The 18,154-nt window shown below is 39.8% G+C and overlaps 2 protein-coding genes across 2 annotated transcripts in view; one reads left to right on the forward strand and one right to left on the reverse strand.

Moving 5' to 3' along the window:
• Positions 1-3,606: 3,606 nt before the first annotated feature.
• slc4a5b (solute carrier family 4 member 5b) overlaps positions 3,607-18,154 on the reverse strand; it is a 59,448-nt gene continuing 44,900 nt past the window's right edge. Inside the window, exons 24-26 of the mRNA XM_085414781.1 lie at positions 17,104-17,268; positions 12,013-12,065; positions 3,607-3,877 (exon numbers count right to left, since the gene is read on the reverse strand). Coding sequence (XP_085270907.1) covers positions 3,607-3,877; positions 12,013-12,065; positions 17,104-17,268 — 489 coding nt within the window. The remainder of the gene's footprint in view (positions 3,878-12,012; positions 12,066-17,103; positions 17,269-18,154) is intronic.
• Positions 5,905-8,098, forward strand: LOC146666655 (E3 SUMO-protein ligase ZBED1-like). The gene is made up of 2 exons (XM_085411388.1): positions 5,905-6,977; positions 7,197-8,098. The coding sequence occupies exons 1-2, from the start codon at positions 5,905-5,907 to the stop codon at positions 7,846-7,848; spliced, it is 1,725 nt and encodes a 574-aa protein (XP_085267514.1). The 3' UTR covers positions 7,849-8,098.

Below are 18,154 nucleotides of genomic sequence, written 5' to 3' on the forward strand. Positions count from 1 at the left end.
TTGTTGAAAATGAATAAAAAAAATGACTATATGTGCCGCTAAAGACGGCTGGGAACATAGGACATGACCCTGCAAGAGTAAACAGCAAAACTTTTTATTCACCAGAGCTAAACCCATCTAATGTTCAAATATACAGTAATTGAACATTACTTTAGTCATGCCCTTAACTTCTACTAAACCACTTTACCAAATAATGCAAGGCAGGTAGGCAATGTGACTGAAGTTAATGCAGGTCTTACTTTTTGCAGGGCCTCTTGCAGTCACATTATAAAATGCTAGTAAAATAATTTCTGAGTAGAAATGTGTATTTGTTTTTTACGGGTCAAGACAAGCTTGCATTTCAAATTAATAATGCAGATTTCGGTTTCATCATTGACTACATTCTTGATAATATTTTTTTTAATCTTTCCTGAAAACTGTCTGGCAGTTTCCTCACCGACTAAATTACTTTCACGAAACTGTATTTCTTTTTCCAAAACTGCATTAAAAACTGCAAACCGTGTAAATGCACTCAAAATTGCAGTTTTGTGGTTTTAATGGTTTTGGTTAAAGTGATTTTGATAAAATGTAAAATAATCAGTGTAGAAAGGACAGACTGAGAGCAAGTTTGAGTGTTATCAGTGAAAAAGATGCAGATCTTTGTAAAGACTGGCAAAACAGTCACCCTGGAATGTTGAGAACTTGAAGGCTAAGATCCTGACCAGCACAGCATCATCTTTGCATTCCTGAACCCTTTCTGACTACAACATGCAGAAGGAGTCCAGCCTCTACCTAGAGAAAGAGATGTGTGCCTATTCCAGTGTCCAAAGTAGAAATGGACCGATCCGATATTACGTATTGGTATCGGTGTGATACTGACGTAAATTACTGGATCGGATATCGGAGAGAAATAAAACATGTAATCCGATCCATTAAATATCAAAAAAGCACCTCAGAAAGAGGAAACCAACTGCTGAATAACAGCAGCACGTTTAAGCTTGATAAGCTGTTGTTAGAATTTATATTAATATTACTCTCTACACCAGGATCTTTTTCTACGTAGCTGACGGCTGGTAACTGTGCAGGGGCGGATCTAGCAAAGTTTAGCCAGGGCATTAACTTAATTAATTAATTAGATAGGGCATTAACAGGGAAAAGGGGGCACAAAGACATACTTTTCTTTCTTATTCTCATTTAAAATGTCTAGCTTTTAATAAATAATTATCTGAATCTTACAAAGTTTTAATCTGATGTAAAATGTATAGAAGTCCATTACTGTATATAGTAACTGTTAACCCTTTAAAGCCGGTCAGACTGGGCACGCTCTGTTTTGCGTAACTATTTTTAAATCCCTGTAGAACCGGAACCACATAAGCTAGTGCAATATTTTTTTTTGCATATGAAACCGGAGGAGTTGTACTTACATCTTATGCCATCAGCTTGTCCTATGTCACGGTTTCCTTCCACATAAAGCTTTGCAAAAATTGCATAAAAAGCGCTTGCAGGAACAAAAACATAATATTCCAGAAACAGGCTTTGCCGATCCGATCAACTGTTCGTAACACTTCTCACATTGAAACAGACGTCAGCATGAACGATAGCATGTCCGCCATTTCCTGCCCGAAACCGGAAGTGACGTCATTTTCACGGAAAATGTAGTTTTTTATTTGTAGGCCTTAAAAGCCTATACTGGTGTTTTTATAAGTTATATGTTTGACTTTATGTTTTTCTGAATAGTTGCTGGGATGCTTAGAACTCAAATTGCACTGCTTAAAATGGTTTATTTTGATGCACATGCTGTTTTCAATCATAGGATTGTTTTTCGTTTTTCCTGCAGTATATAAAAATTGGTGTATCTCAAAAATAAAACTATGAAGACACTCAAAATAAATTTCCTGTTGTTGTAAACTATTTTTTGCAACTTTTTTGTATTTTAAGTTTTGAGGGATAAACCTCTTAAATTTCTCCAAGTAGAAATATATGCAAAAAAACCCAAAAACGATTTTTTTTTGTAGTTTATTGCACTGTTTTGCAATTAATGTATTTACAATGGACTTAATGCATACATATTATTAAAATATGGGCTATAACAGTTGTATTGATGTATAGCAACTTGAAATGCTCCCAAAAATGGCACTACAGCATGTAAAAATATAAAGTAAGCTCTGGCGGACGGTTCTATGGTAGGTCTTAAAGGGTTAAGTCTAATATACCCTAATAAGCTATAGTACTAAATCCTTTGGGAAGGTACCATCTGTGCAGTCTGCAATTCTGTTGAAGAAAGATGTTGAATCTATTAAATTATTCTTGAAAAATAATTTAATTCTGTGCATTTTTTTCCCACACTGCATCAAATTAAAGTTGACTATGTCGATTAAGCATCATGAGGTGGAGGGTGGGGGGTGGTTCCCTATTTTTCTTTGCTGGGAGTTTGCAACCCTATTAGTTAGGTTGCTTAATATTTCTGCTAAGTACTTTTTAAAATACCAGAATAGGAAGGATGGTGTAGGTTTAAGTTTATTAGATTGATCAGTATTGCTGAACTATGAAGTATTTTGGGTGCAGTGTACTTTTTACACACAGGTATAACAGAATAGCTTTAGTGTTGTTGTTTATTTAAACTTGAGTATGAACTTATACAAAATGCTGCAAGATATTAAAAAACTGTTTTATTGATTAAAAAACACACTATATCGGATTCATATCAGTATCAGCAGATATCCAAATTTATGATATCGGTATCGGCATCAGACATTAAAAAAGTGGTATCGTGCCATCTCTAGTCCAAAGTACTCCTCATTCTATGTCTCAATTCATTAAAAATAAAATTCCAATAAAGTTTACCATTTGTAAATTTTACGTTAACTAAAACTGAAAGTTCACAGGTTTGGTTGTCTAAAATTTAGATTCTGTCACTTCTGAACCTTCCACTGGGATTTTTTTTTGTACCACTGAACTGGAAGGTTCAGGAAGGTACATCACAGATTCATACATGAGCTAAAACTGCTTCAGAAAATGTAATGGGTCAAATAAGGCATCTACTGGTGTTGTAGATAGCATGCCATTGCATTGAACTGACTCTTTCATTAGCTGTGATTAGAAGGCCAAGATGTATTTTCAAATTTAATGAACACTCCGCCGCATGCTATCATTTGCTTTAAAAATTGAGATTTCATATTTATATTACAGAAAGCATTAATACAGTACATTAAGTATCATTTATTCTAAATACAAGTAGGGAAACTCCGGGGAAAGCATTTCCTGACAAGAAAATGAATTGCATGAACGCTGTTATGACAAAAACAAACCAAAAGCTTTTAAATGGATGTTTCTTTTTTAATTTTTTAGATCAGGGTTTTACATCAGAAATGCGCATAAACATGTAGATCATGACCACTCATCAAATACACTGACCTATTAAACTGCCTCATTTATCAGTTATCTAATTGCTTCAGAGAGGGATTGTGCATTCATTAATATGCTTTGGTTTTTCTCGTTGGAACTACAAGAAGCTGGTTTCCAAAGCAGACCTGAGAGCTGATAATTACAAAAAACCCCACTTAAACGATGTTAGACATGATCTGTGATCAGTAAGCAACACTTTGCACCCTTCAACATTGTTTGTTTTTACAAAATGGTTTCAGCACAGGAGTTGTGAAAGTGATCTTGCTTTTTCTTGCAAGATTCTTTCTCCATTTTAGGCAGTGGCCAGTCATCAGACGGGTAGAAGTTGTGCTGCTGCTGTCTGAAGTGGAAGCCAGACTCCTCGCAATCGGACTCCACACGGATGCTGACCCTGGGCACAGGCTGGTGTTGTGGGTGTTGCAGAGGAGGGCTGAGGCTGAGTTCAGAGTCGGCACGTGAGGGGGGACAGGAGATCTTCAGGTGCAGAGTGATGCTGAGGAACAGTGGTGATGGAACACTTTTACTCTCCATGACTTTCACAGTTTCCAATTTTTCAATTTATTAGGAAATCAGACCTCAAACTGAACCAGCAGTCCTGCAACAAATCATCCTTCTGTTATGTATTTCATTATATTGTCTTTAAGGGTATCATTCATTTTATAATTTCTGGCTAAAACATATTTTTATTAGTACCAGAAAACAAAGCTTTAAATATATTTCTCTACAGTGGTTGGCAGTTACCCTCTGCAAAATGTAACCAAAGGTTTAACCACTGAGAGGCAGTGTTTAATAAGTTGGAGTGTTGAGGGTTTTCATGTGCTGTTGCTCTTTTCACTTTTGATATTTCTGTTTTGCTCCATGTCCTCAAGAGGCTTTGCTTTCCACAGGTCATAGCCACTGTGTCAACAACTGGTGATTACTCTGTGCCACAGCGGCTACATCCTGCCAGAAAACTTGAATGTGAGTGTTTTTGGCATAACCATCTGGTGTTTTGAAGCTGGAAACAAAGAGCAATGGGTAGATCTGACAGTGAAACTCAGGACTCAGGCTCATTAGCTGTCAACTTGAAACTGATCAAATCGGTCAATGAGTTTATGCTCGAGTCCAATATTGACCATAATTTATATAATAAACTTCATGTTTGATTGATTGACCTGAAACTTGCAATTGAGTTTTCAATTTCATAAAAAAAGAAATTAAGGAATTCCTAGTTATATATTACCCTCTCGCCCCTGCTTGTTCTCTACAAGAGGCCTGGGAGCTTGAGGGTCCTGCACAGTATCTTAGCTGTTCGTAGGACTGCGCTCTTCTGGACAGAGATCTCGGATGTTGTTCCTGGGATCTGCAGGAGCCACTCACACCTAGTGCTCCAATTACCACTGGGACCACTGTTACCTTCACCCTCCACATCTTCTCAAGCTCTGAGCCCTTGGTACTTCTTCAGCTTCTCGTGTTCCTTCTTCCTAATATTGCTTTCATTCGGTATCGCTACATCTATCACTACCTCCCATCTTTCTCTGGTTTTCTACCACTACTATGCCCGGTTGGTTAGCTATCACCATTTTATCTGTCTGTATATGGAAGTCCCACCAGATCTTAGCTTGGTCATTCTCGACCACCATAGGGGGCGCTTCCTATTTTGACCTTGGAACTTGTTTCTGTATATTATGCCAGCCACTTGGTTATGGTGTTGCCCTGCATGGCATGGTGTGCATGTGATAGACCCCAGGCTCTGTGGATCTTGTGCTCAGAGCTTGTTCCTGTGCTAGCATGGTTAGTGCCTCTGTGCTGTCTTTCAGTCCAGCCACTGGTAGGACTTCATGATGTCAGCCACTTCATTTATCTGCTGGTGGTACATGCCGTGCCTATCGTTCCACGATGGTATATATATATATATATATATATATATATATATATATATATATATATATATATATATATATATATATATATATATTTGGAATGCCATTTAGGAAAATTTTAAATATATACATTATTTTTAAAGAGTCTGAATATATAGAATGAACAATGAATATATTGATTGAAACCTTTATAATATAAGATATATTACTAGTCAAATGTTTGGACACATTGTCATTTATTGTTTTTTCTTTATTTTCATGACTATTTACATTGTAGATTTTCACTGAAGGCGTCAAAACTGTGAATGAACAGATATGGAATTATGTAGTAAACAAAAGAAGTGTAAAATAACTCAAAACATCATGGCAAGAACCATTTAGCTAAGTAAAAAGAAAAGCCAGTCCATCGTAACTTTAAGAACTGAAGGACAGTCAGTCCAGAAAATTGCTAAAACTAAAAGGATCTAAAATATAAAAGATGTTTTGAGTTATTATTTTATTATTATGTTATGTTATTTTTATAGCTGTCGAAATTAACGCGTTAATTGCGATAATTAAATTTTGGAATTAATTACGTTAGAATATTTAACTATTTAGCGCAACACGCAGATAAGTCGCTCCCATAATTCCAGTTGATTTGTTTACCGCGCCACTGAAAATGGAGAAGCAGGAAGTGGATGGCCTTCTGGATGGGGAATTTAAATACAAGAAGAACATAGATGGGACAATAAACAAACGCGTTGTAATTTGCACTCACTGTAGTAAAGAGTTTCAATTTCACCGTTCAAATTCGACCTTAAAATACCACCTTAATGCCAAACACGCGTTTGTCGGGGCAGCAGCTTCACCCGGCCTGCGTCAGACCACTCTTAGTGAACGCAGGCCACTCGGTAAGTCTTCTTTGGACAAACTGACCGACAATATAGCCAAATGGATAGCAAAGGACTGCAGACCGCTAAGCATTGTGGAGGACAAGGGCTTTGCGGATATTTTAAAGGTTGCATCTCAGGACGCGTCCTACAAACCCCCAGCGAGAAGCACAATAACAATTCGAATCCACGAACTGTATGAAACGGAGAAAAAGAAAAAAGAAGAGGCTTTAGTTCACACAGAATGCGTGGCTCTGACAGGAGACCACTGGACATCATTGAGTAATGACAATTACCTGGGAGTTACTGCGCATTTAATCACTGAAGCCTGGGGTCTGACATCCTTTGCGCTGACTATAATGAAAACGGAAGAGCGGCACTTTGCGGAGGCTTGTGCAGAGCAGTTCCAGACTGTTGCTCGCAGGTGGAGAATTGAGGAGAAGGTGACAACAGTAGGCACGGACAGTGCGCGCAATATGATCGCCGCGGCTCGCATCATGCCATTCAATCACATGCCGTGTACCGCGCACATTCTACAGAGATGCATCACAGTGAGTCTCGCAGACAGTGGCTTTGTCACTGCGCTGGCCAAATGCCGCAAAATTGTTGGCCATTTTAAGCACAGCCCAGCAAACACAGCAGAGCTGAACGCAGAGCAGGTGTCACTGGGGCGCAAGCAGGAGCCGTTGGCCCAGGACGTGCCTATGCGCTGGAACTCCACGCTGGAGATGGTGAAGCGCTTGATCCGCAACCAAACTGCAGTAACCGCGACTCTGGATAAACAAAAGCATAAACTTGTCCTCCTGACGCCTCCAGAGTGGGACAAACTCCAGAGACTGGAGACACTTCTAGAGCCCTGCAGGTGAGCCTGTCATTGTGACCATAATTGTAGGTTTAGATTAAATGTATCAAACATACATCTTAAATCAGTTTTGTTATTATGAAAATGTCTTATTTAAAAAATAAATGAAATCAAATATTTTATTAATATTACCTAGTATTAAAAAGCTTTTTTTAATTTGCTGTCTTATCTCTCTCTCTCTGTGTGTGTGTGTGTGTGTGTGTGTGTATTCCACTGCAGATATGTGACTGAACTGCTGGGAGGAGAGGCCTACGTCTCCTGCTCTGTAGTTCTACCAGCCTTCTGCCACCTGCGCCGTGTCATGGAAGTAACTGATGAGGACCCTGCATATGTGGTGAGGTTTAAAGAGAAGTTTAAGGAAGACCTTGCTTCCCGCCAGGAACATACCAACTATACATGGCTCCAGATCGCAACTGCACTGGACCCACGTTTTAAAGACCTACGCAGTGTGCCCAAGACTGACAGAGAAGCAGTGTGGACCACACTGGCAGGCATGCTGCATGAAGACTCTCCTAGAAGATCACACACTGCAGAAGAAGGTCCAGCCAAGAAGAGGCTGAGCCTGCTGCAGATGGACTCTGACTCTGAGTCAGAGGAGGAGGTACAGCAGGACAGAGCCATACAGCGCTACAGAGCAGAGCCCTGCACTGCCTTAGAGGACTGTCCCTTACAGTGGTGGGCAGCTCATGCAGGAGCCCACAGCCAGCTGGCCCGCCTTGCTCGCAGATACCTGGCCACTCCTGCCTCCACAGTGCCCTGTGAGAGGCTGTTCTCTGTAGCAGGGCACATTGTGAACAAGAAGAGGTCTGCTCTGCACTCAGAGAACGTGGACAAGTTGGTTTGTCTCAGCAACTGGCTGAAGGATGAGTAGACCAGAGGACCGTGTGTTTAGAGCTTGTTCTATGGTTGAATGTGATTTAAACAATACTTTTCACTGTTGTTCATATTTTTTTGCACTAATCTACCTTACCCAAAAGGATGATTGGAGATTTTTTCTATTTTGCCTGTTGAATTAGGCCTATGTTCTGTGAACTTGAAGATGTATATGGATAAAACAATGTGCTAGATTTAAACGGGTGGAAAACATTCAGTAAAAATCCCTCACAATTATTTGAAGCCCTGTTCTGCTTGTACTGCTTGTACTCACAATTAATAATAAATAAAACAAACAAGTGTGTTAAAAACCATTATCTGTCCCGATTTTTACATATATATACACATATACACATATATTTCGAGTTGCGATTAATAAACTTTTAGGCTGTGATTAATTCGCTTCCAGCACAACACCCAGCCTACGTCATACCACGCTGAGTGAACGCAGGCCACTCAGCGTGGTCTTAGCATTAAATAACACTAACAAGTGTGTAAAAATCCGCTATCTGTCCGTATGTTTGCACGCATTTTGGTCATATTTCGAGTGCGATTAATCATGATTAATAAATTTTTAGGCTGTGATTAATCTGATTAAAAATTTTAATCATTTGACAGCCCTAGTTATTTTAAAGAGTGCAGTGGTGAAAACCATCAAGCACTATGATGAAACTGGCTCACATGCGGACTGCTCCAGGAAAGGAAATCTAAGAGTCCTCTTTGCTTTTGAGGATGAATTCATCCAAGTCACCAGCCCCAGGAAATGGTGGCTATTTTGAAGAATCTAAAATATTAAACATGTTTTGAGTTATTTTACATTTTTTTGTTTACTGCATAATTCCATATGTGTTCAGGGAACGCAAAATGGGTTAACAATTTAAAGCTGTTCTGCAGCAATGGAGGTTGATCAAACTTTGAAATTTGGTGTTCCACTTTTCTGGAATACTTACAACTCTCTCTGTCTGCATAAAAGCAGTGTTGAAACACACTGTGGTACCGTACCCTCATGAGCATCAGTAGAACAGTATTCTACTTCAGAAAGTAGTGTGTTGCTACAAAAATTGCGAGAAAAAGGCCATAAACAATGGAAGCGAGACAGACCATCACTTAAACACTAACAGTTAAAAATGTAGGTCTTTCCTACAGAGAAATTGCAAAGAAAGTTAAGGTGTCAGTGAGTACAGTTTCCTTCACCATCAAAAGGCACTCAGGAACTGGGGCAAACTCAAACAGGAAGAGGTCTTGCAGACCCGAAGACATAACTGAATCAGAGGACAAGTTTCTGAGAGTTAACGGCTTGCCTGATAGGCAGCTCACATGACAACAGCTTCAAAGCACAGCTTAGTATTGGTTGTATTAAGCAAGTCTGTTTCAACTGTGAAGAGAAGACTTTGAGCTGCAGATTTGACAGGATGAGTGTTAGGGTCCCTGGGTCGTTGACCCAGTGTTTTGTGTTTTTTGGTTCTTTGATTTTGTTATTTCATTATATTCTAGCTTTGCTTTACGGGTTTTAGGATTATTCTTAGTTAAGGTTCTCTGGGTGGGGTTTGGTTAGAGTTTTAGTGTTCTGGTTTTCTGTCTGTGTTCCTTAGTTGCTGTCTCCCCTGTCTGCTGTATTCCCACGTCCAGTCAGTGTCTGTGTCTGCCCTGGTCCCATGTCTCTGTTCCCTTTGTTATAGTGCCTGCCTGTGAGTCTGTGTTATGTTTCCTGTTTTACTTTGAAAGTCCATGTCTGATGTTAATGTGTCTGGTTTTGCTTCCCCTTGTCTCGTTAGGCCTGATTTGCCCCAGCTGTGTTTCCCTCCTGTTACCCATTCCCTGATTGCTCCCTCTGTGTATTTGAGCCCTGTGTTTCTTTGTGTCTGTGTCGTGATCTACCGTTTACCTAGCTGTGTGTTCTGTCAGTCCTCTGGTTTAAGTTTATTTTGATTTTTTTCCAGTTATGTTATATTTTGAGTTTTACATTAAAGCTGTTTTGAGTTCACGACTGTCTCCGGAGTCTGCACCTTGGGTCCTATTCCTGTCTGCACACAGCCACACATAACAATGAGTTGCAGCAAGAAAGCCATTGCTAAGGCATGAATGATGATAATAATTTTATTTTTTAAAAAACAGGGAAAAAAAGCTTGTCTGTCTTTCTGTTCTTTCATTATAAAAGATGGATATAGCTATTGTGACATCCTCCATTGGTTTCTAAAGTCTAATAGTCTAAATGTCACTAACCCTCAAAACATCACTGCTGTTTTTTAGTTTAGTTTTTGTTGTTTATTTCTTACATTTGAATCCAAAGTTACAGTACAGCATGTTGCACATACTTTTTTCAAAAAAGATTTCAGTCGCAAAATTATATATATAAATACCAACTGTATAACTAATTTTCTGCTAACTTCTAATCAGCTGGATCTCGTAAATCCTCACAGATTCCTAAATGCTTCCTAAATGTTTATTGTGACAGCTGGGGGATCATGTTATTGGAGCTAAAATGGACCGTTTTTAACATATTTGAAATGGCTAATGACATCAGGCCAAGTGGACTGAGCTGTGTGGATGCATATTCAGTCAAAAGCTTCACTTCATCACAAAACTCTGAGAAAAGATTGCAGGACTGTTGTATCAGACTACTAGTTTGAGCTAAACGGAGTGTCATGTGCACATAAACAAGATGTATAACTGAACCTTTGAGTTGCATCTATTTAAAAATGTAATCAGTTTTGCATTAGTGAAGGTGAAGTGTGTGTTGTTGTTTTTTAAGTTACATTTTTTTATCCCAGACTTCAACATGATTCAGATACACCTGTTAAGATCATACTTAAAGGAAAAACATGTTAAGATGGAGGTCCATTCTCAAATTGGCTTCAAATGTTTGGGGTATTTACGGATTCAGATTAAAACATCCTAAATTGAATTTTTATAGCTATGGTTTGCAGGATTAAAGAAGAAATCTCACCACCAAGGATTATCAGTTTACTACATGGTATCTTGAAATAGTTTTTGTGGCCTTACAGGATCCTTGGAGTGATTTTGGAAAGAGACACAAACACAGTCTCTGGGGGTCACAATCCCCGATAAATGGCAGGATTGTACCAGAAGGTGTATCTGGCATAAAATCTGTGTAACATGATTGAAGCAGCGTGGGATAGTCTTTGAATGTCCTTCAAGATGCCTTTAGAAGTTTTCTCTATGACACTTAACTAAATAACTGAAAGCTGCCTCGGTGGCTTTAATTTCCATTCATGTTTGCACATGTTTGAATAAAGCACTGCACCCCTTTCCCAGTTTTCTAACAAAATGTAAAGAAATGAGGGGTGGCTTGAGATTTTTCACATTACAGTAGATAGATTTTTTTTGGGGGGGGGGAATAAAGTCATAATGGTCATTTCTTCATCTTCTGGTCTTAATTAGTTTTGAAGAGTTTAAAATAATTTCAATGCACCATTGTACAACAAGTAACTTTAACTTATTTTGTTTTTGAAGACTGATTTCTTTTAAGTGTTATACAACTTTGGGAAAACTGGGCTAAAATTCAATGAAAATAGTAAAATAAAAAATAATAATAATTTTTGCAGTCACAAAGTTATGAACAGTATTTATAGCAGGAATCAGAACAAAGCTATAAAACAATTGTCACATAGTACCAATGGCTCCGATTTCACTCCTATTGGTATCAAAATGTCACAGTTGACAACACACGTTTTGCTTATAACTTCTTGCTGTTAACAAAATGACAAACTTACAGTAATGGAGATAGCTGTCAAATACCAAACATACAGATCTACATAGAAATAAAAATAATAATAATAACAATTAAAATAACAGTTTCATACACTGCACTATACAGTTTCTATGAAAGTGCACTGGATTACATCTCCATTATCTATATACTCCATTGTCTGTATACTCTATATCTTTCCAATACAGAGACATCACAAGCTTTCAAACATAAGCTCTACAAATAAAAATGTCTAAGTCTATGATCATCTAAATCATCACCCTACATACTAGGGATAGAAATACAATACAGAAGCTGATAATTCAATGAAATGTGTGTTTCTTATTTATAACTGTGTTTTGTGGTCTGGAAATAACAGTTTTGTCCCCAATGTTCCTGTCAGGTGAATATATCAGATCACTGTAGGGCACGTGCAATTTCAGCACACAGTACCTGTGGTCTAGCTCATTTTGATCAGATGTGACTGTTGAGTAAGGGTTCGTCTCCTGTAAGAAGCCACATGCACACATATGGACAGAGAACATATGCACAAAACAACACCAAACAAGCATACACAGGCATGTAAACACATAACATAAATACAAACACAGAAACACGAGAAATTATTAAGTACATTCACTGAAAACTGGCAGATACTGTGCATTACTTCAACAGTCAAAGTGAAATCTACAAAAGATCCAATGTCACAAACAAGATCGAATGCTGTTTGCACCTCATCTGTGTTAGTTAATAACACTGAATATTTACAACATAAATTATGCTGACACATAGGTAATAGAAATGATTAGTGTACTCACAATCTGAGGATAGGCTTTGGGTGGGAGAGTTATTTTGGGAAAGGTCTGACTTTGAGTGGGGCTTTGTGGTCTCCATGTGAATCTTCACTGGAGGGTTTGCAGAGCTGTCAGGCTAAGTGACAAAAAGAGGAAGCAGTTGGCATGCAGGAGAAATTAGAATCTTAAAGGATAAGACTTGATGTTTTTATTAGAGACCTTAAAACCCAGGTACACCAGCATACAGCAGCAAGCAGCAACCATCACTCCTGTTAACAAGTCATCTACCTTAAAGTGTCTCAGACCTATCACCTTAATGTCTGCAGTCACTAAATGCTTCGAGAGGCTGATCCTGCAACAAATAAAGGCCTCCCTCCCACAAAACCTAGACTGTCATCAGTTTGCCTACAGCACAAACAGATCGACAGAGAACGCCATTGCCACAGCCCTCGACACACAGAAATCTGCCACCTAGAGCAACCAGGAAACTATGTCAGAATTCTGTTGATAGAATACAGTTCAGTGGTTACTACCGTTATTATTCTTGGAATCCTGGTTGACAACCTGATTAACATCAGTTTACCTCCCTCCACCTGTGCCTGAATGAGGGACTCTCCACCCAAGACTGTCATCAGGCTGGGACCTGGCTGCTCCAGTCTGCATGCCAAGTATCCTTGGGCAAGGTACTAACCCCAAGCTGCTCTCCGATACATCCATTAAGTAGCCAAAAGGATGGTTCCACAGTGTGCGAACTCAACTTTAAAACATGGAGGAGGAAGTGTGATGGTCTGGAGCTGTTTTACTGGATCTAGGGTTGTTGAGGGGCACCCTGAACCAAAACAGCTACCACAGCATTCTGCAGCGTAATGCATTACCCTCTGGTATACGCCTAGTTGGACAACAAGATAATGACCCAAAACACAAGTCTAAGCTATGCCAGAACTGAACAGAACCGCAAAAAAAGAAGAAGATTGCTCCGATTACCACTGGGACCACTGTTACTTTCACCCTCCACATCTTCTTGAGCTCTTCTCTGAGCCCTTGGTACCTCTCCAGCCTCATGTTCCTTCTCCCTGCTGTTGCTGTCATTTGGTATCACTAAGTCTATCACTATGGCCATCTTCCTCTGCTGTCCACCACTGCTATGTCCGGTTGGTTAGCCATCACCATTTTGTCCGTCTGTATCTGGAAGTCCCACAGTATCTTAACTTGGTCATTCTCGACCACCCTAATGACCTCCCATGTCTACCTTCCAGGCCATACTCAGCTCAAATGTTTCTGTATATTATGCCAGCCACTTGGTCCTGGCCTTCCATGTATGCCCTGCCTACAAACATCTTGCGCCCTGCTGTTATGTCTCAGGGGCATCTTTACAGAACCTGCACCTAAGGTCTTGCCTTGCGTGATAGACCCCAGACTCTATGGAGCTTGTACTTAGAGCTTGTGCTATCATGATCGGTGTGTCTATGCTGTCTTTTGTCCAGCTTTGTCCAACCACTGGTAGGTTTTCTGGATGTCAGCCAGTTCCTCTATCTGCCGGTGGTACACACTGCGAAGGGGCCTCTCCTTCCATGATGGTTTCCTCTCTTGCTCCTCTTTCTTGGGTTTCTGCTGTCTGAGGCGGCAGACTGAGAACATGGTTAGTCAAGGCCATCTTCCTGAAATACTTGTGAATGTTCATTGTCTCATCCTGGACTGTGGTTCTGATACTCACTAGTCCCTGGCCTCCTTGCTTCCACTTAGTGTACAATCTCAGTATGCTGGACTTGAAACCCTCAATGCATGGTCAGGACCTTCCTGGTCTTGATGTCAGTGGCTTCCATCTCCTCCTTCCCAGCAGGGTACCTGATCAGGTCGTAGGTGTTGATAGCCCAGATCTTATTCTTACCATTCAGCTGACTCCTCAGATCTTGCCTGACCATCTGCAGGTACTTAGTGGTTGCAGCTTTCCTAGCAGCCTCTTCGTGGTTCCAATTTGCCTGTGGGAGACCCAGGTAGTTGTAGCTGTCCTCGATGTCTGCAATGTTGCCTTCTGGTAGTACAGTCGCCTCAGTTCTGACTACCTTCCCTCTCTTCTTTACCATCTGATTTCACTTCTCCAGTCTGACTGACTTTCTGACCTCTTTGCATCCTGGTGGTGTGGATCAGTGAATCGAAGTCACATTCACTCTGGGCATATAGCGTTTTGTCTTCCATGTAGATCACTGCTCCATTCCGTAGTTGGTACCTGTAGCCAGTCTTGTCAGTGATCTCACTGAGGGGGTTCCGGCCTATGCAGAACAGCAGTGGGGACAGAGTATGTCCTTGGTAGATCCCGCACTTGATGGTAACTTGTGCTATGGGATTGAAGTTTCCAAGGCCTGAGGTATGGCGAGCTTGCTGTACTTCTTAGGCACCTTTCTGCTACTCTGATAGTTAGCTAACTTCCCTCCATGGCCTTTGGTCTCCTTCTACTGCTCTTTGTGGCTGTTTATCTTGCAGCCAAGCACCTCACTGATCACTGCTGCTGTGGAGCAGATCAGCTGGTTAGTCTCAATATGGTCGTAGGAGGTATTGCCGAGCTTGAAGGATAGACTGCCCGCAGGGACAAGGGGGGGGTTCTTTTGCACGCACGCACAATCCACATAATGTGGAGTAGTAGCCGGGGATAAAAGGATTTGACACCCAACCTTATGTGTTAAAACGGTGTTGAAAATGGCCAAACTCCTAAAACAGAACTTTTCCTTATCTGCTAGTAAATAGATCAGTTTTATTGTTAATCAAAGCTAAATCAAAGCAATAAGTCTGATCAGTATCTTAGTAGAGAGATGTCTAATTATTGAACTGAATCTGGTGTCTAGATTTTGTGTGTGTAGACATGATCCATCATCAACTTTTTTATTCAAGTTTGAGTTTGAGAAGATAACCACTATGTCATCAACCCATCATTATATTTTTCATCAAGAACATAGTTTTAAATGTTGTGAGGGGTAAACACAGAATTATGATTCGTATGTGAATTTGCTGATAGTTAATTATGCACAATAATGATCAGAACACAATCAGTAAATATAAAGACAATTGAGTTTGCCTAAAGATGATTAATAGGAATAGAAAGTTAAAAAAAAAAAAAAAAAGGAAAATAATGAGTTTAGAGACAGGCGCAACTTGGGGCTTAGCTGAAAGCCTGTATAGAAATGGCCTTGAGAAATATGAGAGTGAGTCCGTGTGTGAGTAAATGAGAGCACACACAAGACACAACACTCTTAATGCCTGACTTATAAAGTGTTCTATTTAGTGAGAAAGGGGATTGTATTTATTCTATAGAGTAAACTGTGACTGACAAACACAGAGTTTTAAAGAGAAACATATTTGAATTAAAAGGGACTATGCTAAAGTGAATGTGCTAATGAAATCTTAACTGAAGCCTATTCACATGTGACTGAATGTTCAAATGTAATGAAATTTTCCATGTTAAAAGAGAGAAATAGAAAGAGGGAATAAGGTGGGGTTGAAGATCAGTGAATCTCATGTAAACATGCACTTAGTTGACTAGATATTAAGAGAGAGAGAGAGAGTGGGAGAGAGAGAGAGGTGGGGAGTGGGCACTTAATTGGGATGCCTGGAGGCAATCTGGGTCAGTCTCCAGCACTCTGCAAGATGAGTAGTTCGAAAGGTTGGATTCCATAAGTTAATTGTTGGAGATTCCAGCAGAGGCGCCAAGGTGTTAGGTGTTGGAAAACCAGGACACACTGATGAGAAATATATATGTATATGTATATATATGCATATATATATGGTGAACTTACAGAGGCACAGTGTTCCAACATTCAGAAGAAGGAACGGCTCTCATCGCTAGAGATTACATTTTTTAAATTCATGTTTTCATGTTGTAAATTCTTTTTGAATCTGCATGCTCCATCTGCCTGTTACTTTGCTGCTGAACACCTGAATTTCCCTAATGAGCGACAATAAAGGATATTTCTATTCTATTTGTATTCTAACTCGGCCATAATTGGATCTCAACTCCAGCCCACATCAGCTGATGGTTGAGCATATACCCTTCCACAGATTTTCAAATCTCAGATGGGGCCATTTCAGTTCCTTCAGCCGCAACAAGCTGCTTTGCAACCCACATCCACTCCTGCTCCTCCACTTCCTTTCATGTCTATTTTCATGGATGATCACTTTGGTCTGTGCTGGGTTTCTGACTGAACTGAAGAGTGTAGTTTATTAACTGTGTTGCACAATTCAGGAAAACATCTCCCCCACGCGTGAATAGCAGAGGCTTATGAGACAAGAATGTCAGTGTTTCAGTGAACTGGGCAAAGTTAATACTGCTGATAGTGACCAAGCTATAATTACTAATAAAAATTTGATCAATAACACCAAGCTTATCCTTTAAAGCCATCAGTGGGCATCACTTGTGCTTCTACACAGCTGTCAAGCAACCCTTTTAGTATGGACAAAGACTTGGATGAAGCATAAATACAAAGGGTACACATAAGCACACACGCTGTTTCTAAAGGTTGGAACAAAGTGGGAGAGGTGAAAGATGTACTGAAAAGATGATGGACAGACAGGAAGACTGTAGTAAGAGGGAATGAAGTGCCTTTCAGCAACACTGTGGGAGAGGAGAAACATACAGTATTAGTTAGAGAAAATAAACCCAGGATCGACACAACCACAGCAATGGAGTGACACACACTTAAATACACAGTTAATACTAAGAAAGACAGATCCACACTTGACAAATAGTGCATTTCCTCACCTCCTCATCACTCTCAGGCTCTGGTGCTTTCTTGTCTTTCTTCTTCTTCTTCTCATCTTCCTTCTTCTTCTTGTCTTTGTCTGGCAGGATATCATCCAGCCAGGCCAAATCATGTTGCGAGAACATCAAATCCAGCAGCTTCCGTACAACCATGAGACCGAGAATCTACAAAACCAGGTAGATTAACATTATCTTGTCATTGTTGTAAATCGCCGCTATATAAATAATACATAATTGAAGAGAGTTGTACTACTACTAATACAATTATTATTACCATATCAGTGAATGAGGCCCAGTGGCTCAGTAGCAGACTTTCTGAAATAGAGGGGCCTGGGTTCGAGTCTGCTCTAGAACATTTCTTAATAAAGCAAGTTAACAAGTAAAAATGATACGCCTTGGAGAGATCCTTTTAAAGTTGGTTTTGATGTGACAAAAACCAACTTGTACAAGCAACATTACATTTTTCATTGTTTTGTACAATGTTTAATGGATTTATTTTCAGTGCTTAGTTGTATTTGGGAATCATTTGGAGAATATTTTACAAAACAGTGTTTTATCTTCAGGCTTTCATATGACAAAAGAAAGAAGAAAAAAAGGACGACTGATTAATTTTTTCCAGGGTCAATACAATTTGGCAATTTACTTGAGTAGAAAATATTAGATTGATAATGGACGAAATTGTTGGGTCTGTGTTTCCACAAGCCCCGCTAATTCTAGAGACTTATTCATCATGAAGAAAACAAGACAGTCGATCGATCGATTATTTGCGCAAGGGAGGCCTCGTCTGTGTCCACCATGAAAATGACCCCCAGATCTGACCTCCTCCTGCTACCTTTTATTGAGGGACAGTTCACACAAAACACGTCAGAACAAAGCCACGCCCCCTTGGTCCTAACTTCTGTAAGAATGTGTGTGTGTGTGTGTGTGTGTGTGTGTGTGTGTGTGTGTGTGTGTGTGTGTGTGTGTGTGTCAGACCTCCTGATGACCAAAGGGTCGTAAACCCAGGAAGCTTACATCAAAAGAAACAGATCTTTCAGATAGGATGTATCTA

Source organism: Rhamphochromis longiceps, linkage group LG7 (assembly GCF_057381845.1).
Source record: "Rhamphochromis longiceps isolate RC_006_pf linkage group LG7, R_longiceps_female_GT1.1, whole genome shotgun sequence".
Lineage (NCBI taxonomy): Eukaryota > Metazoa > Chordata > Actinopteri > Cichliformes > Cichlidae > Rhamphochromis > Rhamphochromis longiceps.

Bases quoted from the DNA above. Each gene is read 5' to 3' on its own strand.
- LOC146666655 (XM_085411388.1), top strand. From the start codon at position 5,905: ATGGAGAAGCAGGAAGTGGATGGCCTTCTGGATGGGGAATTTAAATAC. The intron at 6,978-7,196 runs GTGAGCCTGTCA...ATTCCACTGCAG, and splicing joins ACACTTCTAGAGCCCTGCAG to ATATGTGACTGAACTGCTGG.